The 24,098-nt window shown below is 40.3% G+C and overlaps 2 protein-coding genes across 3 annotated transcripts in view; one reads left to right on the forward strand and one right to left on the reverse strand.

Annotated features, from left to right (window-relative positions):
* The window catches only part of CHODL (chondrolectin), a gene marked incomplete at its 5' end in the record, with an annotated part of 29,126 nt that extends 10,504 nt beyond the window's left edge, over positions 1 to 18,622 (forward strand). The window contains 6 exons of one of the 2 annotated variants that reach the window (XM_084279365.1): positions 7,568 to 7,880; positions 8,629 to 8,786; positions 12,055 to 12,117; positions 12,502 to 12,585; positions 14,221 to 14,323; positions 18,418 to 18,622. In XM_084279365.1, the coding sequence (XP_084135491.1) occupies positions 7,568 to 7,880; positions 8,629 to 8,786; positions 12,055 to 12,117; positions 12,502 to 12,585; positions 14,221 to 14,323; positions 18,418 to 18,502 (806 nt within the window). In that variant the 3' untranslated portion in view covers positions 18,503 to 18,622. The remainder of the gene's footprint in view (positions 1 to 7,567; positions 7,881 to 8,628; positions 8,787 to 12,054; positions 12,118 to 12,501; positions 12,586 to 14,220; positions 14,324 to 18,417) is intronic. The other variant, XM_084279366.1, reaches the window with a different exon arrangement.
* Positions 18,623 to 23,480: 4,858 nt separating this feature from the next.
* TMPRSS15 (transmembrane serine protease 15) overlaps positions 23,481 to 24,098 on the reverse strand; it is a gene marked incomplete at both ends in the record, with an annotated part of 58,521 nt that continues 57,903 nt past the window's right edge. The window contains one exon of the mRNA XM_084279154.1: positions 23,481 to 23,636. Coding sequence (XP_084135280.1) covers positions 23,481 to 23,636 — 156 coding nt within the window. The remainder of the gene's footprint in view (positions 23,637 to 24,098) is intronic.

Here is a 24,098-nt window from a genome sequence, read left to right on the forward strand (position 1 = left end):
GGCCAGATACACCAGCAGCAAACTCCAGATGCAGTGTGCAACAGTCCAAAAGCACACACCATCTCTCTTCCCTGAAAGATTATTACTAGAGATGGAGCCCAGAGTCATGGACTAAATGAACTCAAGGGATATGTTAGAGGGTTTGCCCATAGACTAAGGGATATCTGTATGTGTGTGTGTATAGATATTTATCAAAAGCAGTAGAAGTGGTGGTGATTAATTGGAAAGTGTAGGATCTGGGCATGGTATAAATGGTATAGAATAAAGGGTGGATAATGTCCTGTCCTGCTTTTTCATCTGGGATAGCATTAGTTTTCACAAGAAGCTGGGAGGGGCCACAGGCAGGACAGATAACGCAAACTAGCCAAAGAGGTATTCTATACCCTATGACATCAAGTTCAGTATATGAAGGACGGAGGGGCTGGTTGGGGAGGGGTAAATCACTCCTCAGGGACAGGCTGGGCATCGGGTTCTGGGCGCTGAGCAAACTGCAGTATGTATAACCTGCTTTGTGAGTTCTTTTAGTATCGCTGTTTTCCTCTTTCCTTGTCCCATGGAACTTTCCTTACCCCAACCCTCAAATGTTTCCTTTTTCCTCTGATTCCCTTCTTTACACTTAGAACTTCGATCATCCCATTTTTGTTTTCTGCAAGAGCTGTTAACCCTGAAAATGGCTGTTTGGCTGGTGTCTAGGGACCTCAGTCACCGTCTTTGCTGCTTGACAAGTTACGGGATGGTCAGTGGGTAATGATAGATCATCTGGCCTGTGTTTGAGAGAATAGAAAGAATTTGCCTTTTATGTATAATTTTGGACATCCTCACTGTATGTCCATAATTTTCTCATGCTAAAGCCTAAGAATTATGCAAGAAGGGGACTCTGTTATGAAAGCATTGTACGAAGTCTGACTAATAGAATTTTGCCTAAGAGTTTGGGGCCCGTCTATTACGCCACCTTAGACATTATCTACATGCTAATAATTATATAATATCATATATACAAACTGTCTGCCTGTACACATACCTACCTGAAGTACAGCTACTTAACAGGCAAATGTGGTCCTCAGTTACTTTAATATAACTGCTTGAAAGGGACTTGGAACCTTTGAAAGATTTGAAAGATTTTCACAGAAGAAAAATCAGTTTAGAGAAGCTGTATTATGACAATCAGGCATAACCCCTAATCCAGAAAAAGCATAAATCAATCATGAATGTCTCTAACTTGGTTATTAGGAGGAAAAAGTACGTATTGAAGTATGGAAGAGTTAGGTGTGAAGATGTTGGTACAGATACTGGCTGGCCCGTGATCTGTATAGCAATTTCTATTTGAATGGCAGATTCGTGAGTGCCCAGAACTCCTTAAGTTGCTCAGGAGTGTGAGCTGAGCAACATCTGACTCAACTAGAGAACAATGTGTTGTCAGTATTGCAAAGTCTGAGAGAGGAGATGGCAATTTACTTTTAATCTAAATGAAGTTAGAATGTTGTTCTGAAATCCTAGGACAATTGCCTTGGGTTTTTAAAAAAAGTAACATGAATCATCAAAACACTCAAAATAAATTTAGTAGATGGACATAAATATGATGCAGTAAAGCATCTAGAGTGGTAACATAAGATATCAAAACACATCCAGCAGCTGAACCCAATCAAAATCTGACTGGGTAGTACAGAGTTCTCCTGAACAGAGTCCTGCATGCTGGTTACATAGCCCCTAAGGTGGTCAGAGTGCTCACACAAGCTCAAGACCGTGACTAGTCTTCCTAATGCAAGCAGAGAAATACTGAGCCACTGGAATATTTTGGTTTATTTACATAGATTTCTGCCTTGCTGTTACTTCATGATCACTTTCACTTCAGTCCTTGTGTCTTTATGTTGTTACTTTATTTCCTGAGGCCTCCGCGAGCCTCATGCTGACCTGTGGGACTCTGGTTAGCTTAAAGTATTTCACATTCCTTTTGTACCAAATGCTCCTCTGTGCTTCCTGCTGAATCCATTATCTCAGGAAGAAAAAAGTCACGGTATGAAAGCATGCTGCAATTTTCTACAGCAGGCTTTATGCTTTCCTTTGTCCTCTCCTCACATATGCCCTGCACGTGCAGTGGCTGTTCCCCACTAATTCAGGTGGATGCTGGACTGTAGATCAGTTTATGAGGTTCAAGAGGAAGAAGGGTGAGATTTACCATCAGAGAGCTTATCTTGTACCTGACTTCAAATCTTCAAAGCTTCCAGCTGAGTCATGTTTGTTACTCAAGATAACCTCTGTGCTCCTCATGGCCCATGGTGTAGGCAAGACTGAGCCTGGAGATAAGTCTCTGAGCTCAGTACTGCATCAATAATTTTGCTTCTAAATGACATTTTGCTATAACTTCTGTCATGACAGATGATAAAGGAACCTATTATTTCTGTTTAATGAAGCATCATTATTAAAACAGAATGGAGACATAATTGTTTGAAATACCAGCTGAGAATTCATGTTTCTCTTTTTCTTCAAGATTATTATTTTTTTCCCCTGCAGAAATATCCGCGGAAGCATTTTAACTAAGTATCAATTATTTCAACTAAAAGCCGTCTTTCTTTTAATGTTGGTGTAAAAATCCCTCTTCTATGGAGCTGCTGTGTGACACAGGAGGATGAAAACCGCTCCCTATGGATGGGAATGGTATCTAGCTGCCACTTAGAACTAGTGCTGATCCTGATGGGATGGCAAGACGAAGTGAGGGCACAGGATTTCCAGCCAGTTCAGCTTCCCTGCAGTGGGCAGGCTGAGCTGCTCAGGCTGAGGGAACGGGGCCAGAGCTGTGCTGGGTGGCTGCTGTGTGCAGGAGAGAGAACAGACCTGGCAACATTTCCATCGTGGGAACTGGGGAGACCTAAACATGCAGTTTTGTAATTGGGGGAAAAAAGAGAACTGTGGGGTTTTTTTTAATGTCAGTGACTTGTTGCTTCAACACAGTGCTTTCCTGCAGCAGGTGAGAAAGCAATTGTTGATGAAAAGGTAAGGTGTGGGTTCATGACACCATGCCAAGCATGTGTTTCTGTGGCTGCTTCTGACCAGGGTCAGGGCTATTCTGCTTGGGTGGGGGAAGGTGGGTGGAGGAGCTGATACAAGCCATGAGAGGAAGGATATAAGCTCTCCACCTTTGTGTCTGCAGGGTTGTCTGATAGTGTTGCTTGAGACATTAACTCGTCTGAGCGTTTGTAAGGGAAAACGGTAAGAATGAATTCTTAGATCTTATTAAATTAATTAGCTAGATCTTTGGTCTCATGCTGAAGGGAGGACTAAATGCAATAACATGTTTTTTTTCCCTTTCTGGATGGATTGTGATGGAGCAATGCTTTCCTTTGCTTTCATCTCTCAAACAGCACAGGGCAGGTTTTTCATAAGGTTGTAAGGGCCTATATTTATTCACATTGTGTACTATCTTAGCCTGATTCATTCCAATAGACTTGCTTGAAAATCTAGTTTCTAGTCAATTGTGACAGAAAAATTGGAATTCAATTTATAGCAAATGTTTCTTTAGAGTTAATAATGGAGTCTTTGTCTGCTGCAAAGATGTTAGGAGGTAAAATAGCCAATAGTTAACGTTTCCATACTTGTTTTCTCTACAATGGGGTCTATTCTGTCATTTTCCACTGGTAAATTATTTCTGTTTTGTTTCTCAGAAATTAGTAGTGAAAAAAAGCTGTAAAAAACGAGGCTTGAAAACATGACATCTCAGCATGCTCAGAGAAGAGCACTAAAATGTCAACTGATTTGCCAGCTATTAAGGCACAACTGCAGATTTCCATTAACACATTGAACTAGCTCCCTTACCGCAGATAAAAGTCCCTTTCAAAAGAAAAAAGAAAAGATTCAGAGTAGGTCATTGCCTAACACAGGGACTAAATTAACTAGAACAAAAAAAATTCACAGCTTGTTCCAGAAAGCTTACTACACTGCATCACATACAGGATGGGTCTTAATGCCAAATACTTCTTGGTTGCTTGCTGTTTTCTCTGTTGTTTTCTAGAGGTATATTCTTACAGGAAAGATCAGCCTGTAAGGAGGAAGTTAGTTGTTCTGCCTCAGGTGTAGAGAGCAATAAATGAAGTAGAAGCAATTTAGGAGTTGGACTGTATGCAAATCTTCACGTGTTCAATTCTTTTGCTTCATAATACTTGATTTTAGAGTTATTTAATCCCACACAAACATCTGTAATAATGATTGTATCCTCAAAAATTATTCAGACCAGCTTTGGGTAAAGTTTGGGCCTTCATATCTGTGCCCTGGATGGCTCCAGGAGGGCTTCCTGCTCCAGGTGCACAATGGTGGCAAGCTGGGCACGTATTAAGCGCTGCAGTGGCACCTATGAGCATCTCTAGTGCTGCTGTGCGCCAGGAGCTCTTCCTCCTCTGTGCAGTCCCACCTGGTTTCCTCAGCTTGGTGCAGGTGTTGGAGCCTCAGCACTGGTGTAACCTCTATATTGGGTGGATGTACAGCACAATTTATACCCTATAGCAGCTCAGAAACAGCATGTGCTCTTTGGCAACGTGAGTCTCCGTGCAGTAGCTGACTGGTTGATAATTGCCCTGAAGAAGCTTAGCCAGCAAGGCCCCATTGTCCCTTTGGAGGATCATTTGATTCAGGTTTTGGGAGAGTCATGGAAGAGGAGAGACTGTGTGTGAAAAGTGAGAGAGGGATGGTGGGCACTTCAGCCACTTGGGAAACACATGGGGCAGGGGTCGGATGTGTGTGTGGTAGGGATGGAAGGCTAGTTAGTTTCCCATGAAAGAGAGGTGCAGCACTGGAGCTGAGATTGGTAGTGGCCAGCCCACTCATCTTCGTGGATTGAGTGTTCCTGCACGACTGAAATCACGACAGGGCTATTTTCATTCTTGCATTTGCTCATAAATCACTACTTGGTGTCAAGGAACAGTATGTGCTCAGAATGAAAGGAATCCTGAAAAAATCAGTTTCTGCAAATTCTCTGGAAAATAAAGAACAAGATGATGTATGAAGGACTCTCCATGAATCTGTGTATACATCGTGGATTAATGCTTTGAATCCAGTATTTAGTTACATGGAGAGCTGTGGTCCCTTTTCCTCATAGATGATCACTGTCTATGTAATCCAATGCTGGCCTTTGGATGTTTGCACTGTGATGTGCAGATGTGTACTCTGGCAGTAAGCCATTGTCACTCACCCAGCGGTGAAGATGGAAATGTTGATCAGGTCCTCCTTCACAGTGTGCTCTACCCCTGTCAATGAGAAGAGCTCCTGGGGAAAACAAAAAGGTGATGTTCATGTTAACAAAACTGGCACCACATCATTATAGTTGAAGGGAATGAGCTGTGATTTCACATGCAGCTTTCATTCTTGTACTTCCCTCTTCCAAGTATTTGGAATTACTGCTTTGTAACTTTGATGGGGGTGTCTTTTTCTTCTCCTTTCAAGAAGCCTTATGAAGAAAACATTATTTTTATATGCATCTCTAACAGAGGGTCTGCCCACTGATTCTACAGAACCACTGCCCAAGTGCTGCTGCTCTTACTACATTCATTGATAGCAAGGGAAATGGAAGGAAAAGAGTTGGGACGTACACAACATCATTGGCACATTATCAGACAACATCCAAATAGCCTGGCTTTTTCCACTGATACCAGTGGCACAAGGTTGTGCTTACATTAGATTGTTGTTTGTTTCTGTATCAGTTTGGCAGATTGACTGCTGATAAACAATTGGGAGTAAATAAAAGATTTTCAAATGCAAAACTAACATGGTACAATAAAATGCTATCATTGACAAATTTTCCAGTAAAATGATAGAATTTATTGGTTTCTAAACAATCTAGGTAACGCCTGCTAGTTCTTACTACTTTGATATCCTTCAGTAATTCTTACTTGGTTAGCAAAATAAAACTCTTCAACTTTTCCAATGATAAATTTCCATCCTGAAAAAAAACTTGATTTTTTTTTTTTTCAAGAGATGGCCAGCTTGTTTCCTTATATTTAGAACCATTCTCCTGTCCCTGAATAAGCATTCTGGAGTTCAGTTGCAGCTGATAAGTGAGTTTGCTCATTCCACATGATGTATGTGTTGAATAAACTCTAGACAATCTCACCAGTTGTAGATGATGATAATTGTTTTTCCTTCTTAGGAAAAGGCCATGTGTCTTTCTCAGTCAAAGAACTGGAAGGAATAAACATTATTTTGTCATTTGGCTTTTGATTGTTTCCACAGACATAAATCTGAAGGGCAAGGAAAAAGTGGTGTGAGTGCAGCAGACCTAGTATTTTCTGAAAGCATCACAGGGCTGCTTTATGGTATCTGGACAGTACTGTGGTATCTGCTAATATCTGGAGTTCATTGGTTGTGTTAAGGGATCCTAGGAGTGTGGCCACCTCCTCCAGCAACTCCAGTCCCAGGACGCCTTCCTGCCTGGCTGTCGGTGGCCACACAGGTACCCAGGGCCTCCCTGTCTCTGAGCCAGGGGATATGGATGCTGCTGTCCCCATGGCTGGCTCAGCCAGCAGAAGAGCTGAGCAGCCCCTCCAGTGCCGCACAGACAGGGCGCTGGTGCGGCCATGGCACATGCTGCCACAGACAAGGTGCTGCCTTCCACAGCACCCACCTGCAGGACCCACGTAGATGCAGACAGCCATGTCCTATCCTCATCAGTTGGCAGCATCAGGTCTCTAGGGATGGGGCATGCCCAGACACCTCTCCCCTTGCCCACTGCCTGTCATTTTTAATGTATGAGGCCCCTTATATACCCCTTTCTGTCCATTCCCCTGGCATTCCTCCCCATTCCCTAACGGTCCCTGATCAGATTGCATATTCCTACCAGCACCCCCCAGCATCCTGGATCCCGAGGTGTGCAAAGTTCTGTTGGTCTGCAGTTTTTAATAGCCCACCAATTAGTGTGTCTGATGAGGTGGGTTTTTTCTTCCCTTTTTCTCCAGTATGCTTTCATGTTAGGTTTGTGTCTGTATATTTTGTTACTTTTCTTATTACTCCATTTTGTACTGAAATAAGTCATTGGCCTTATATTCGACACATCATAGCAGAGTAGCTGTGAGCACTTTGTGAATACATGCCTCTCCTGCAGGTTGGGTAGAGGAATCTAGCTTCTGCTAGCTGCTGCTTGCCAATGAAATTGAGAATTCTGCATATTTTTTTTTTCCTGATCAGATAGCTTTGATTACAAATATAACTGAAGTCAGTCCATTGGTATGAAAGTGTTAAGAAAATACCCTCCAAAGGATCCTGGCTTCAACAGAGGGGCCTGATGGTACAGTCATTAAAGGATATTTTTGTAGAAGTTAGTGGGAATCTTCAGTGTCTTGGAGAGCTTCACCAGCCTTGGGAAGAAAGTCGCAGATTCCCATGAGCTACATGATATTTGTTATATAAATTTAAGCTAAGGTTTTCCATGGTGTCATTGTATCGCCCTGAGTTCTTAAAGACAGGGGCATAAAAAAACAAACTGCCTGTTCTCCTCCATTATTGTATGCCTGCTGTGCTATAATGTTTTTTTCAGTTGTTGCATTCATTAGTGTACTCTAAACATTCTCATGTTTATATTTTTCAGGTCAGAAGGTGTGCTATGGCGACTTCAAGCGCTCTTGTTACAAGTTAGCCTATTTCCAGGACTTGTCTAGACGTGTGGGCTTTCAGGAGGCACGCCAGGCTTGTGAGATTGATGGTGGCGCCTTACTGAGCTTGGAGAGCGAAGCTGAGCAGCAGCTAATAGAAAACATGTTGCAAAACCTTACTAAATCAGGCTCTGGGATTTCTGATGGTGATTTCTGGATTGGGTTGTGGAGAAGTGGCGATGGACTAGCCACTTCAAGTGCTTGCCCTGACCTCTACCAGTGGGCTGATGGAAGTACATCACCGTTCAGGTAAGTCTGTAGAACTGCTTGTTGAGAAAGGTTCATGGAAAGGCACCGAGTGAAATCCCTGGCAAGTCAAATCTTCTGTAAGGAAGCTCAAAGACATGCTGTACCATGAAGTTTGTAGTATCCCTTCCTAACTTCTCCAGATAAAGGAAGCTGGCAACCCGGGATTTGAATTTGAAGCTGTAAAAGGATGGCCTAGTGTGGCTTCAGCCTACAGTTTTCTTTGCACTCATCTCATGAATTTGCCTCTGTATGGCTTTTGGAAGCGTTGCTGCCCCAAACAGAGGATTTAGGATGTGGTCTGAAGGCAGGCAGACAAATTCTGTAAGACTCTGGCCACTGCAAATCAAGGAACCAGCCAGCAAGTACATTAATGCATATTACTTAGCTTAAAGTACCCTACCCTGTCTTCTGTTATGCTAAAGGCCCGAGTAGCAGCAGCTCACAAGACTCAGGACAACGGGAAGGGTAAGAGGCAGATAGGAAGGAAAGCAGGTAACGGAGCAGTATGATGTTATTTCTACAGAGGTGCTGAGACAGGTCAGTTTGGGTTCTTTTTTTTTACAATCCAGTGATGTGGGAGCTCAGGCCCTAAACTCTCCTCACAGAAGACTTGTAGCAAATGCAGTGTATCTCTGAAGAGGATGGGGCCATTGGGGTTTGTGTGCTTGCATTGATGTGAACAACTTTCTTGCCATCCTGAGAAACCTTACCTTCAAAATTTGAAAGCTTTTCTTTTGTGTACCGCTAGAAATTGGTATACAGATGAGCCTTCCTGTGGAAGTGAAGCCTGTGTTGTGATGTATCATCAGCCAACTGCGAACCCAGGTCTGGGAGGGCCATACCTCTATCAGTGGAATGATGATAGATGCAACATGAAGCACAATTTTATCTGCAAATATGGCCCAGGTAGGTGGAACTAAAGCTGTATTTCATAGGTGGGATACTGATTAGAAAAATAGTTGCCTCGTGTTTTCATGAGGGAATCTACAAATGTCTTGTGGCCACAGCCTTAGAACCAGTACCACAAGCAGTTCCTTTGGGGTGGAGTGAGTGACTAAGCTGACATTAATGTGGGATATAATATATCAAATCTAGTGATAATTTAAGTAAATTATCTCTATCCGGTAAGAACATTTTCAAGGTGAGCTTTACTATCATGCATTCCCAGGTTTACTTTGATTTAGCTCATCCACTAGTCACTTTATTCTCCACAAAGCATTCTAAGTGGCCATTTTCTACTTCCCTTGCTTTCTGTCAAGTAGGACAGTTAAGACCTCTCTTGGTCCTACTATAAAAACAATGACACCGTCCTTGTAGTTGCAGACCTCTGACATATTTATAACAGCTTATGGGCAATGGCTGTTTTGAAAAGTTTTGGTTTAAAGAAAATAGAAGTCCAGATCAGCAGGAAGAAATTCCTGTATTCCTGCATGTAGATTTACAGAAATGAAAACCAGATGCCCCCTAGTTCAGATGGTGACAGGAAAAGCCACATCTTTGGCAATTTGGCTATGCTTCCAGACATGACATAGGTTCTGTATATATGTCAGCAGAGGAAGCATTAGCTATAAACTAGAACTTTGTGCAAATAAAAACAGGATGTGAAAAATAAACTTCCAAGTTGAACCTGTAACAGTTTCTACTTCTGGAGGTACTTAAAGGTAAACGATGGCACTTACAGTACCAATGGCAGTACTTACAGTAAATGAAAACATGTTTTTCAGCAGGTTCATACAAATATTGTCAAATAATGTTACATCTGCTTTTCAAAAACTAATGTGGAAGTCAGAAAGCGCATGCTTCTCTTAGCAGCTATTTGACCTACCTAATTCTGCAATTTCCTACCTGCTTTCTCTGTGCTCATGATCTAGCAGTAACTGTGCTCTTTGTAGAGATCCATCTGTCTGTAGAGATCCAGGGTATTTTCTTCCTCCAGTTTTGGGGGATATTCATGGCAATTAATATGGCAAGAAAATACTAAATACGTGGAAGGCTTGATGTACCCGCAATTTCTCCCCATCGCCCAAATCTGTTCCTGCTTCAAAACCTATTAGTTACTATCCTATACCTACCTATTATTAGTTACACTGCCTTATGGAGATCAGTTATCTTGGTCACCCAGGCCATTCAAAGAACTATGATGTATACAATTTTATTACTTTTGCAACTGATCACAATTATATCGAAACAATGCAACACAAGCAAAATGTTTTCGGTTGTTAAAATTTTTATGTCAGAAAATACAGGTTTTGTTAAAAAGGCCTCAGTTTCAAGTACATTTCGTATCTTTAAACCAAATAAGTTTAAGTTAAATGTTTATTTTGTAATACTGAACTATTACCATTCTAGTTGTGTTGTGATGTGATAAAGAACTGTTCTTTTTTTTCCCCTATTGCTTTCACCATCTGAAAAAATGCCAAGTATTTTGGATTGGCAGAAAACACAATAGTAATAACAATGAAAATGATTTTATATTTCTTTTACCACACAGAAATAGATTACTAGTGTATAATGAGGCATATAGTAAGGCAAACAATATATAGGTAGATTATTATTAGGATTGACATTGTTATGCAGCTAAATACAGTGCTGCTGAATTGTAGCTATTTACTTTTTAAACTGTTGGAATTGTGCTCTTTAGCAAAACAGACTATTCTCCAGAAATGTATTTTTCTACCACACAGGGAAGAAAAGTAGATGCATAAATGTATACAAATAGGCCTATGGTATGTCTTTCATTGCCTGAAGAAAGTACAACTATGTATGTAAGAAAATTACATTACAAATGACCTTTTTTCTCCCCCAAATCACTGTAATAGCTTCAATGTCAGCCATTTGCAACACAAAATACATACATTTTGCCAGGATAATTGAAATGCAATGCACGTATTGATTTTCACTTTGTTATCTGAGTACATTGTTTTTCACAACTTACCTGTCTATTTGAGTATAACGATTCTGAGTGCACAATCCCAGTCAGAGGCCAAAAACGCAGAGGATGTAGGTGATGGTGATGAAGCTGCACCTGATTGTATCAGCAGCAAGGCCAAGGCCGTGGGTACCAGGCTGTCTTACTGGAGTAGCAACTACACTTCTGGTGGTCACTTCCATTTTTCTAATCCTTTTTTATAGTATTCCCCCTGGCAGCCTTTACTGTTGCAATGTTTAAGTTTGCTTTAGATCATATCGATCATTCAGTGGTCTTAAATTTAATAATAGGTTGGTAATTACAACCACATTTGGTTATGCAGTGTAATTAAAGACTCATCTCCTTCTGCTGTTTAGAGCTGGCAACTCAGTTCTTTGTGATATTTTGATGTTTGTCTTTATATATGGCCAAACATAGCCAGCTTTTACCAGAGTAGATGAAATAATTACCTTAGTTCTAGTAGGCTTCATTGCTTCTTCAGTTCCCCCAGCACTCTGTCTTTATCCAGACTCTGGGAACCGCAGGCTTGCAGCACTGTTATATTAGTATAATCTTAAGATAAATGAACGGTATTTAAAAAAAATCATGCATATTCCACTCCTTTGCCTATCCTTTCAGTGTGAAGTAATTATTTCTGTGGTCTCTGTAAACTCTCAGTAGCCATAAGTAAACCTGCAAGCCTCTACAAAGCTGTGAATGTGTTCTGCACTTCCTGATGCGTTACAATAATGCATTAGGATCCACTGCTCATGACTTGTGTTCTAGGGCTGCTTGTTGCAAAACCCAACTACATGAGGCTGACATCTAACCTCAAAAACCTGTGCTGCTTTGTTTTGCTTTGTAGGCTGCATTCTGTAAGCATTGTTTTGAAAATGTGAATAAGATTTAAGTGTTAATCAAGAACACTTTCCATCTTTTATTGTAAGAGGATTGCCAGCACAAATGAAACTTGGAACAGGTTTTTCTTCAGCACAAGAAATTAAGATTCAGTGGTTTATCCAGTAATGTAGCAGAACCCACGAAGAATTAGAACTAGAGAAGTGTAGCCTTTTGTAAGGAGCATAAAAGTATGAGCTAGAAGTGATTTTGACTCTAGTTTGCAAATAGTCTTTGGTAAGAAGTTTAAATGGTGAAGAATTAAGCAATTATTTGGAGAACGTATCTATTTCTGTGATACTGCATGCAAAGTAATGAAAATATCTCTTTTATTGCACACACTTTTCATTCTTCAACAACTGATTTCAGATATTGATTTAACAGATAATGTCTTAGAAAAAGAATTAGGAGACAGAGCAGAACCAGATTACGGTAAGAAATTTGGAAACATTAAATTGAGTTGCAATGGTAAATATGTAAATATAAGGGTAATTTGCAAGAACCTCCAAAACTGCTCAACTTTAACAGGCGTCGTTTAGAACTAGAATGTATGAAAAAATCAATCCTTTAGAGAGCAATAGTTACAAATGTCTGGCTATTGTTCAGAATAGCACTGCTTATAATTCTTGTTCCAGATGTAATCCCAGTTTTGTGGCAAAATCCTGTTTACATGTTTATATCCAGCCGTTTAATCAATCCTGAAAAGGTTCATTTTCTCAGTATAAATGAAGATGCAATTACTATTACTTTATTTAACAACATAACAGCTATATTTTGTGCTGTCTGTTTCCCTAAAACGTCCGATACCCTTTTCAGGTATTTTTCCAACAGTGCCAGCAGGAAATTCTCATGACACAAGCAAACCAGAAGATCAGTATCACATTATTGCTACTGAAACAGGTAATGGGTTCATATGAATTTAATCTTCTGGTAAAAATGTTAGTGGTGGACTCTGTTAAATTAATCTGTAACAATTTCCATTACTGTCAGTGGGTGGAAGCAGTCCATTTCCCCAGGAAGTGCCCTGAAAGAGTATACTTTTGAATAACATTTCAAGGTTTTTAAACAGTCCTCATTGTAACTGTGGAAACAAATTATTTCCATGTCTCCCCAAACTTGGATCCAAATCTGCAGTGTAGCAGTTCTTGAAATCTGCACCGTTGTCTCTGACCCTGGTGAGTCTCTTGTCAAGATGCAAGATTCCACCAGTGCTGACCCAGCTGTGAAACATCTCTTTCTAGGCTGCGGTAACCAGTTGCCCCACTCCATCTCCTCCCCACCTCTTCCCAAACATGTGTAGCAAACATACATGTGTATATTACCTTTTGTATCTGATACCTGGGGCTCTCAAATCAAGTGAATCCTGACAGATTGGGCATGGACTTTTCAGTTATCTGAAGAACAAGCACTCTGTGCCATTGCTCCCCCAAGTACCTGGTGGTTTAAGGAACACCATGAGGAGCTAATGCTTTGCAGAGATGTCTAGCAGAGATATTTTTTTGGTATTTAGAAAATGGGTACCCACTGCTTAGGAATTTTCTGTAGTGCTTGTACCTTCATGTCACTATTTACATCCTGAACGGAGTCCTGCGGTCCATGAAGGGTTGTAGCATGGTCTTAATTCAAAGAATTAAACATTTCTGAGGAGCAGCTCAGGATTTGACAAGATTACAGCATGGGATTATGGAAAGCTGGTGCTCCCTTTCCATGCTTGGCTGGATTTGAACTGTTTTCCTAACTGGTATTGTTAGAATGGATATACTGATGCACTGTATTTTGAAATGAATAATACTATTTACAGAAACCATGCAAAGATTCTGTATCTAAAACTCATAAAGAAACCAAACCTGAATATTCACATTTATTCTTGCTACTAAAGATATGTTCAAGAGAGGACAGTGGGTAAGAAAGTCTCCACAATTTGCACATTAGATGTGCACTGTTATAAAGCATGGCGTATAGTTGCTGAAAAGCAGGCAGACCCTTTCTGGAAGTTGTAGACCCCATTCTCTTTTCTAGGTAGATAATAGAGTCTTAGCTTGCACCATTTCCTGCTCCATTTTCCCAGAGACCTGCAGGGGAGCACCTTTTGCTCTCTCCTTACTAGTCAAGGGCAGCAAGCCTCTTCGTCTCTTAAGGGCAGTGGGGAGAGGAGAACAGGGTTTGTTCCTTTTGTGGTCCTGCATAGGTGGGAATCCAACATAGAAGGGCAACCAAGTAGGCAGGTCATATGGACTGTAAAAAGAGCACAGCCTGTTAAATACTTGAATTTTCAATTAAAAAATTGAAAGTGTCTCATTGATGCCCACAGGAAATGTCAGAATTTAAGTCCTTAAGATGTGTTTTGCACATCACTGGAGCACTATTATTTTATTCTTGGTATCGCTGAGTCTTCTTTTTGGAGCTCTTCCTATAGAAGGAATGGTCTTTTGTGTAAGTTAATGTATTTCTGATATTTTGCTCTGGATTTTTACTCACATAGTTAAGAGTATTTCAACATAAAAGACATTAATGAGAACTTTTTTTGTCTTGCAGGTATAATTCCGAATCTAATTTATGTTGTAATACCCACTATACCACTACTGCTATTGATACTGGTGGCTTTTGGGACTTGCTGTTTCCAGATGCTTCATAAAAGGTAAGATATACTAATCCAAAATGATCTTATAATGCAGAATTCATGTTTCCATTGCCAAGCTGTACATACTGAAAGCCTGCTAACATCTGTCCCCACATATGCAAATAAGCATACTTTTTATCTGTTAAAGCCCAAATAGTTCAGGGCTGACCACTCACTGCTGGGCTTCTCCACAATGCACCAAAATGGTTCCAGGTCTCTAAAAGTACATTCTCACTGTGACTTCATCTGGTTATGAAAAAGAAACCTTTGCTGACCATCTGATAGGCTGAACTACTGGCAGCACTTTAACTTTACCTCTTCCACTGTGGTTACCATCATACAGCACCTGGGCTTTGGGGAGCAATACTGGGGTTCACGCTAGTAGAGGGCAAGCTCCAGGACTCGCCTCAGTTTGTTCCAAGGATAAACCCAGGGGGTCAGTAGCTCTTTGGTGGTGTTTCAGTGCATGTCTTGCACCTTCAGCTGGTGAGCCACTGGAGCAGACAAGCTGAAAACAACAAAAGCGTGTTTAGAGCCACATGCTGGTGCAACACTTCTGTACATCGTGTACCTGTCAAAGAAGATGGGTAAATAGGCTTGTGTGCATGGGTGTAGCATCACTGCTGTATTCCTGTGCAAATAGGAAACATTTCACCCCATGGAACAGGCTGTATTTTGAGCCATGCTTTAAAATTCTTTGGACCTTTTATCTTTCTCAAAACATGATACACCAAGATGTGGCAACATATGATTTTTGGCTGGTTTTTTTTTTTCCCTGAACTAATCTTTCTGAAAATTTCAGGAATACCTTTCATTCTGCAGGTTTTTTTCCAGGAGACATTTTAAGCTAATGTAATACGGAAAACTTTAAACTGAAATATGCTTTATGGATAAAGACTATTTTGGTAAAGTAACAATAATAAACAGATTCACAAGCCATTATCCCTCTTGAAGAGTGGGGATACTAGTATGGAATATGACATCACTGCTTCAGGAAATCAGAAAAATTCCTACTTACTTTTACCCTCTATTTTTTATCTGTGGTTTTTATCTAGCATTTTCTGAAAATAGCTGAAATACCATATTTCAAGTGAGAACACACTCCAAATGTGAAGTCTGCTTGTACAAAGTGAGTGTGCACTTACGTTCGCAGCACTCCTTACTGATGTGTCTCACTGAGACAAGTGAACATAAAGAGAAGATATTATGAGGTTAGCATCATAAATTAGACTTTGTTATGCATTTTCCTAAAAAGAAAAGGAAGAGGTGATCCTTCCAACTTGTCTTCTGGCAGACAAATTCATTGTTGTGAAAGGTTGTATCCAAAGCTCAGCTGTCGGGCAGTAGAAGGTTGAAAACTCAAAACAAAGAGAGTAATAAAGGGATCACATGTATAACAGCCATTATGTAAGTAATTTAAATCTGGAACCCTTGTTACAGTGGACCGGGATTTCTTGGTAAGTATGACATACATGTTCATACCTTTTCTAGCAGCTATTTCTTTCCCCAGAGAAGGTTCAGCTCTTGAACACCTCTGGGAAAACAATGAGAGACTCATGACCCACTGAAATCAATAGAAAAAGTAGTGTTGGCTTCAGCGGGCTTTGATCAGGCCTTCGATGCTGTAGCTGTTTGTCCAGAAGTAATTAATCTCAACTTCCAAGACTTAAAAATTCTGTGGCACAGATACTGGAAATCCAGCTTGGAAGATTCTACTTTTTCTGTTAGCTGATTAGTTTGGTAGATTAAACAATACAATAATCAGGGGGAAAATGGATTTGAATCAAGACAGACTTTTTTCAGAATGTTCATTTCTCATTGCACCCAAAGCTTTTAATTAAATATAGTAAACCAAATTTTCTTTAAAATTTAAGTCAAAAGAAGATATTCTGATATCACCAAAAATTAAGTATTTTCTTTTATTTTTTGAAACAGATATTTGTTTTAAAAAAACCTGTTTCTCCATCTATTTTCAGTTGTATTTCCACATATGACCTATCCTCCAAAACATTTCAGTTCATGAGAAAAAGGTAAATCAGAAAGAAACAAACACTTGAATTGATCATATGAACACTGTAGATCTTTAGGAAAAGGAATTCTGTCCTGCTGGGGAAGGAGGGATTCCCAACTTTCCAAATGAACCTGACTTCTCATTCTTTTTTAGGCTTCCACAGCATGGTGACCTTTCCTCTGAAAGCCACAATCCATGGCCAACCAGGACATGCCTAGCTTGAAAGGTCATGACTAATTTTGCCTGGCGTTGGGCTCTTAAAGGGTAGTACTAAGGCAGAGCAAAACATCTTCCCTGTAGCTAGTAGAAATGATCAGCTCATTCATGCTTAGATGCTCTCCCTTTCATTTCTTCCAGGGAAGCAAGGAGAAACTGCTTCAAAGACCCATCTCCATTATCATCTGAATGCCTTGCAGAAAGTTTAAATTCCAACCTGGTATATTTCTCAGTTTCTATCATTGCATTGATGGTCAAAACAGCAACGCACTTAAGCTATTTATTGCATCTTTTCTCCCTGTCTTACTAAAACCTATCTCCTGAAGCAGATGTATAGCTGTTGAAAATCAGTGTAGGTTTGCTGAAGATAAGCTCTTTTTATACAGCTACAGTTCCAATCCAGGGTATTGAGAAGTTGTTCCTGCTGCGTGGCAAGGACTCTCCATTCACAGAATTTTACCATCAATTTATAAAATATGCCTGATCCTCCTGTATTAATCTGGAAGGAAGTAGTCAATCAGTTTCTTAAAGAAAGAAGTGCTGAAACTACTTGATTTATTGCAGTTGCTTTGTTTATAGTGTTGTGGCCTGATCTAAAGTCCACTGAAACCAATGGGAGCCTTTTTTCAATTACTCCAATGGGCTCAGGTACATAATGCATTACTTTGTAGGACTTCAGAGGTAAGTCTGGAGGGATTAAAAGCTACTCTACTGTCCAGCTCCCTCAAAGAACATTTTAAAATCAGTTCAGACTCACTTAGGTTTACACACCAGAAAGGGAGTAAAACTAAATGTGTGTGACTGTTGGGTTTCCAACTTAGGGAATTGTGTAGGGCTACTTCTCCTCCTCTGGTTTTTACTTACTTGGAAAAAGAGCATCAGTATGTGATATTCTGGCCAGAGGCTATCACATTCCTATTGAACTGCAGCTGCAGTGGCTCGTGATGGGCCTTTTCTTTCCAGTAGGCTGCAGTGTACTGTCTTCTGCCATCTAAATAAGGGAGACTGGTATCTTGTGGCAGAAGTGCTAGACGTGGAGAGACTGGCATCTGCTCTGCTCACAGGGTGACCTCGGGGCTCCCTGTAAAGATTAGAGTGAGCTTTTTTGCAGCATTGCAGGGCAAGTTCTTCTGAACCCAGTTTTATCTTTTCTATTGAAAAAAAACCCCATGTAAACACAAAAGCCACTGTTGACAGTTTGGAATGAAAACTAGGTCTAAGGAAGCTTTCTACCAGTCATTCATTGCCAGGAGTCAGATTCATGTGCCATTACTTCATTAGAAGTTAGGTCAAGCCCTGAAGGGAAGAGGCTTTCTGGTGTACCAGTACACACTGGCACCCATTAGTGTACTGTGATCACAGGGATGCAGCTTTAGGATGTGTGTGGGCAGGGTTATGATAGCCCCCCTGGGTGGGTGGGCTGCACCCTGAGCATGTTGGGTGTCGACTTGGGGGCATGTGTGTTCCCATCTCCCATAATTTCCCCCAGACAATGGAAGCACCCAGCCTCCCACCACCCTGCTCTAACAGTGACCACAGCCCTCTCTGAAAAGACCACCCTGTATGAGTAGGTATGGATGAACATGAACTGAAAACCAAAAATAAGTAATAATAATAAAGCCCATGGGGCGAGACGCTTCAGTTCATCAAAGGAGCACTGCTAAGCAGGGTGGTCTGGTATCTTTGGTGACAGTTGCTTACCTCAGCAGTACTATGCCTGGTGCAGCATGGGCACGAGCCTTTTGTGGATGGGGAACCCTATGCTATGAAAGCAACAAAGATGGTCTTCAAAGAGGGGATGAAATACCCACGTCTGATCACAACCTTGAATCAGGGCTGCTAAGGCATGCATGCACTGAAAATAGTTTATATTTTTATTTTTCAGTAAAGGAAGAACAAAAACCAGTCCAAACCAGTCCACGCTATGGATTTCAAAGACGCCTAGGAAGGACAGTAGCATGGAGGTATAAGGATTTACTGACTGAAAACAAAGCAAAAACCCAACATTTTGCAGTCAGGCTGTATTATAATGTCGTCAAAGAACATTAGCTTGGAATGGCTTGAAAACGCAAAGGATCTACAAGAATGAACTGTAAGCTCCCCCTTGAGGCAAATGTTCAGATCATTTTTATATAATGTTGGATTATTAATTCAGTAACAAAATATGCCATGCTAAATAAAGGGTATGTGTTTATTTTGCTAAGAGACGTAAGTTAGCTAGTTGTAGGCAATGGAATGAACGGAGCATTTGAAGTTTTTATGGGGAATTACCTACAATGTATATTGGTTTTAAGACTGTTTGTAGTTATACAAACCCCCTTTGTTTCCTTTAGTCTCTCATGCATTGTAACCTAGTTGATGTACTGTAAATGGAACAGACGATTTTACAGTGTAACAATTATTTATCTTTGCATAAATGTTTGATACAAAAACATTTGCTTAGTATTTTTTGCACACTTAACACACTTTTTGATCCTCAGGCACACAGATTATTTTATTAAATATTAATGTGGCCACTGGCAGAGGTAGCCACGTTGTGACACTGGTCTGATGTGGCAAGATGAAAAGATTCGTAAAAGACATTTGATGTCATGTAATGGATCTGCTTTGCCAGGTAATGGCCATAACATTATGCAATATTGGTCCAAGGTCAACATAAATAACTGGGCAAGTGATATTATATTCATGAGGTGTCCTTTGAAGGCAGCCATTAGTTGTCATTTAAGTAAAATATTTTTTATTTTTTCTGAGGAAAAAATATCATCACAATGGACAACAGTTTAAAATTACTTGTTTCAGTAAATCAGTGAAAAAAAGACATTGAAGATCATGTGAAGGTAGTTAATGGTTTGTCAGGAATCATGTTATGTTGGATCAAAGAGAAGACAAACGGCTTTTCTTGGAAGTGGCACCAATAGATCCATCACAATATTGCTAGAAAAGCTAATCTAGAGGTAACCCTTATGCATTTAAAGTCTTCTCTTACAGATGTTATTAACATCATTAATGTCCATTCTCTTTGGTTCCTTAGGAGCTTTCTGTGCCACAGGACAGGCTTTGCCAGTCATTAGGAGCAGATCCCAGGGCAGCAGCAATAGCACTCTGGCTGATTTGTTGGTGACAGTCCGGTGCCATCGCAGAAACTTAAGTGGTTTTGCTGCAGGTGCAGCCAGAGTTCAAGAGCACGAGTTCAAGCTAGCTGGCTTTACCTTAACCCAGATTCAGAGCTACCCCTGGGTGGGAGCTGGGGGGAGACAGAAGCTCCACTGTGTTACTCCTTGGGCTGCTGGTGCTGTGCTGGTTGGTGCTGGCTGCAGCTTTGAGTCCACAGACAATTGAGCATCCATTTTTCTGAGTGTAGAAAACACTTCTGTAAGTTTAATACAGCTAGTGCTAACCGTGCAGTGCTATTCCTGGAGCACTGTTGAAAGCATCTTAAAGCTGCTGTTATGCTGTGTTTTTTACTTACTCTTCAAAGAAGCTTTCTTCTGTAGTCCAGATTAAGTATTGTGATCCCTACTTAAAATATTCTGTAGCTTTTATCCAGTCATTCACAATTTATTTCTCTGCCCAATCCCTTACTTCAATTTCTTTTGTGGTGATGATAAATAGAGAAAAACACTATGATCCTGCATGGTTGCCAACACCAGATCTGTTTTTCTCCTGACTTAAGTATTGCTTAACTCACCTGAGGGAAGAGATTCTTCTTTCTTGGGAACAGTTGCGGTAAAAAATTTAGTTCTTTTTTATTGTCTTAAAGGTTCAACTCCCTTTAATTTAAGGATTAACTATTTCCTCATACTTTGTGCTTCCAAAATATATGCAAAGGTGTAGTCATTGACATTATGATCAATGTGCCAAGCATTATTTCCACGCAGCAATTAGGAGAATGCAAATACCTTTCAGATGTCTTTCCCACAGGGTGAAGGTGATTGCTGGGCAGGTGGCAGCGTGGACCAGTCTTAAACTCTGTGTGAAGGAAGAATGGAAAGTGGCATGCAATGCTTTTTTAAATAATATACCCAGACTCTCTATGTAATCATCAGGAATAATCATTGTTGGGACAAAATATATATCACCTGCTTAGGGAAAGGAAATGGCTTCCTTCATCAGAATGTTGTTCCTAGATATCAGTAAAAAAAATGTAAAGAAACTTAAGAATCCTGGGTAGAGGACTGCAGAACGGTGTGCAGATTAAATTAGAAATTGACTTTATGGTGATGCTTCCTTTGGGTTTTGTTTGGGCTTAGAGAATCCAGAAAAACAACAGCAGGTATTTATGTGATGTGGTCCATTGGTGTCATCAGAACTGCAATTAAAAAAGAAAAAACCAAATCCCCCTCAATCCTCTGTCCTTCATATTCACATAAAGATCTATAGACTGGAGAAAGGAAAGACTTCATCAACTGGAGCCCCTTTGAATAAGCTTGTTGGCCTGCAGTGACCACATTTGCTGCTGCTAACTGTCTGACTCTCTTCCAGAAGGCAGCAGTAGGTGAGGCAAGGAGCTGAAGGACAAACAGGACGCCTCCTTAGCTAGCCCTCTGGTGGTTGGGTGGCATGACTTCAGTTTGGGATTTTGAAACCATCATGCTCCCACCCCCTTCTATTTTCCCTTAGGAATAAAGTTTTTATTGTTTTCTGTTGTGATCTTGGCCTTTCGCAAGCAAGAAGCTTCTGAAAGAAAAAGCTCTTCTTTCCTTCTTTAATCTTTTAACCTTTTTCGGGTGCAAGCAAGTGTCAGCCAGCACCGAGCTTCCACCCTCTCTTTCAGAGCACCTTGGAACTGTGATGCAGTTGACAATATCCGTGGCGCACACGTGATTTAACATCATAGCGACTGGTTTCTTCACAGGTTAATGTGCAGGCAATGGAAATACTGGATGCTGAATGAAGGCCAGAATGTGCTCAGTTGAGATTATATTAATCTAGACATAAATTAGTCGAAATAATGTTTATTTTTAATTATACTGGTCTATATTATTTATATGTTTGTATACCAGAGTTTACAGCAGGAAGTATTTTAGTCTAGGGGGTTGGTTTATTATTGTGTAACTCAAGATACATCTATGCTTTGCATTTTGGGAAGCAGAAAAATACCCATAAATAAGAGCACATCACTGTATTTCTGGGAAGCACATTTTCTGGTGACTGGATCTGCTTTGAGTTGGCTCTTGTATTTCATTAACAGACTGAAACACCACTTCCAGTAGTCATGTATCATAAATAATGGAGAAATCATGACACATTTTAATTAAGTATTTCAATGTAATTACTTCATCCAAATCAATTTATACCGATAGTAGAATGCACTTTATTTTCAGTGGCTGTTTTGAAGTGAAGGAAAGAAACGGGAGAAGCAGTAATCCACAAGGATTTGCAACTTTAACATTTTTAATGTTAAAAACTGTGGGGTTTGCATGAAAGAATGTGTCTTTTTACCTTTTATCTTCTCTCTGGCTTACTTACACCTGTCTCTGTTCCTTGTGGTCACAGAGGCATTGATAAAGATAAGTATCTTGGCCGGATCCAGTCCTTTAACAGTTACGAAGACCTGAAAATGGTTTGGGAGTTGGTATTTTTCCACCAGTGACTGTCAGGCTGTGTTTCTGAGCTACCCTGGTATTTCTGGCACACCTGATCTGCGTTCAGCGCTGCGAGCACCCAGCGCGGGAGCCCCGTGCAGACACCACGCGGCTGTGCGTGTAGGTGTAGATGTGTGCACGAGGGAGGTTGGAATGTGCTTTGTATTTTCATGCAGTACTTTGGAATAATAATAAAAAAAAGCTAAATTCCTACACTAGGCTGAAGGAAGAACCAAACGAAAGGCAGCGTACTGCACTAAGAGACCATCGACTTTAAGGCATTTCCACAAGTACATAATTGTGTGTTAAAAGAAACCTATTTAGAAAAGAGGTCAAGGAGATATCCCCCCCTCCCCTTTTTTCTTCATATTCTTTCCCATTTAGAATGCTGTAACAAGCTACTGTGATAATTGTTATATAAAGCCCAAAATCAATATTGAGTCACCAGTACAGAAAAAATGATGTATCAAAAGAACCTTGTTACTTTTTATTCACCAGGAACAGCCCATACTCCTCATTGTCAGATGGCTTAAAAACCATTAGTTTTTCTGAGAGAAGTTGCAGTATTGCAGGTCTGTGCTTGGGTGGACATAAGCACATGTCTGTAACCACTTGAATAATTGTTGAAACACTTGCCTTAAAAGAGAACTAAAAAGCTACATTCAATCCTTATTTAACTCTATTAATTCCAAATGAATTACACAGGAGAGAACTTCTGGCTTGCTTTCAGTTTATTCATTAGAAGGCAGCATGAAACACGATCAGCCTTTACGCACAATCCATAAACCTCATTCCAGAGCTTTCTGCAAGACTGGAGGAACTCCCGTAAGTGCAGTCCAAACCGATAGCGCGTGCCTCCGCGCCAATCCGTGCTGAGATTACCGAGGAGAGCCAGCTATGCATTGAAATGAAAATGCATGTTGAGAAAGACAGCGGGAAACATAAAACTGGGTGGTGTTGAGACTGAGATTAATAATTCAGACCATTTTTCAATAAGGCATTTGCAGTTTTGGGTTTTTTTGTGGGTTTTTTGGTTTTGTTTTTTTTTTCTTTTTAAACTGCCCATATTTTGTGCAGCCTCCACTGTGCGTGTAATGCACTGGCATCCAAAGAAACTGTTTCCCCGGGGTCTCATATAAAAGAAGTAGTAAAGTGCTAAAGCTATTGATTAAAAAACCCCAAAGCATCTATTTTGAAATACAGCTTTCAATTGGTAATGGAGTTCTCAGTTAGTAATTTTCTCCCCAAAATTTAAATAGTTATTCAGTTTCTCGAACTGTGAGATTGGGATGCCAGTCTAGCTTACATCATTATACAACGGTTTGCTTTCAAACTTTAATTCGTATCATTAAAAAATATCAAGCTAATAGATGATTTCTTTGATCCAGTCTGCAAACATGGTGACTCGAGCATACACTCCTGGTCGTTCGGGAAGTGCACACTCATGGCCAAATGATGTTACACCAACCAAAAACCACTTGTGACCATCTTCAGTTGTCAGAGGACCACCTGAATCTCCCTGCAATATGAAATTCAAGAGTTAAAAGTGACAGTGTCAACTCTGAAGCAGAGCCTGCTTATGATCTTTTGTTCATGTTGAGCCTTACAGATGGACATTGGATTCCTTTATATTTTGGGCAGCTGAAGTAAGATAAATATGATTTTTTTCCATGTGGAAAGATAAATCTGTCTCCTTTCTGGTTTTTTTGTTTTTTTTCAAAGATGTGATCTTAAACTCTGTATCAGTCTTTCAATACAGGACTGGGTTTCAAATGGGTTTTTTTTGCTTATTGCTTTTACATTTAGTCCTTCATCTTTCACAAAGCCTTTGTAAATGTGTAGGGTTATTTTTAGTTGAGTCCATTCAGCCCAAATATTGTTCTATTTTCAGTCACACCAGAGTTTCTGCAATTTCAACTTTAGAGAAAAAGATGGCAAGATGGCCAGAAGAGGTGTCCTTTTCTCACACCTCCTTCCCAAT

This window comes from Gallinula chloropus, assembly GCF_964237585.1.
Source record: "Gallinula chloropus genome assembly, chromosome: 1".
NCBI lineage: Eukaryota > Metazoa > Chordata > Aves > Gruiformes > Rallidae > Gallinula > Gallinula chloropus.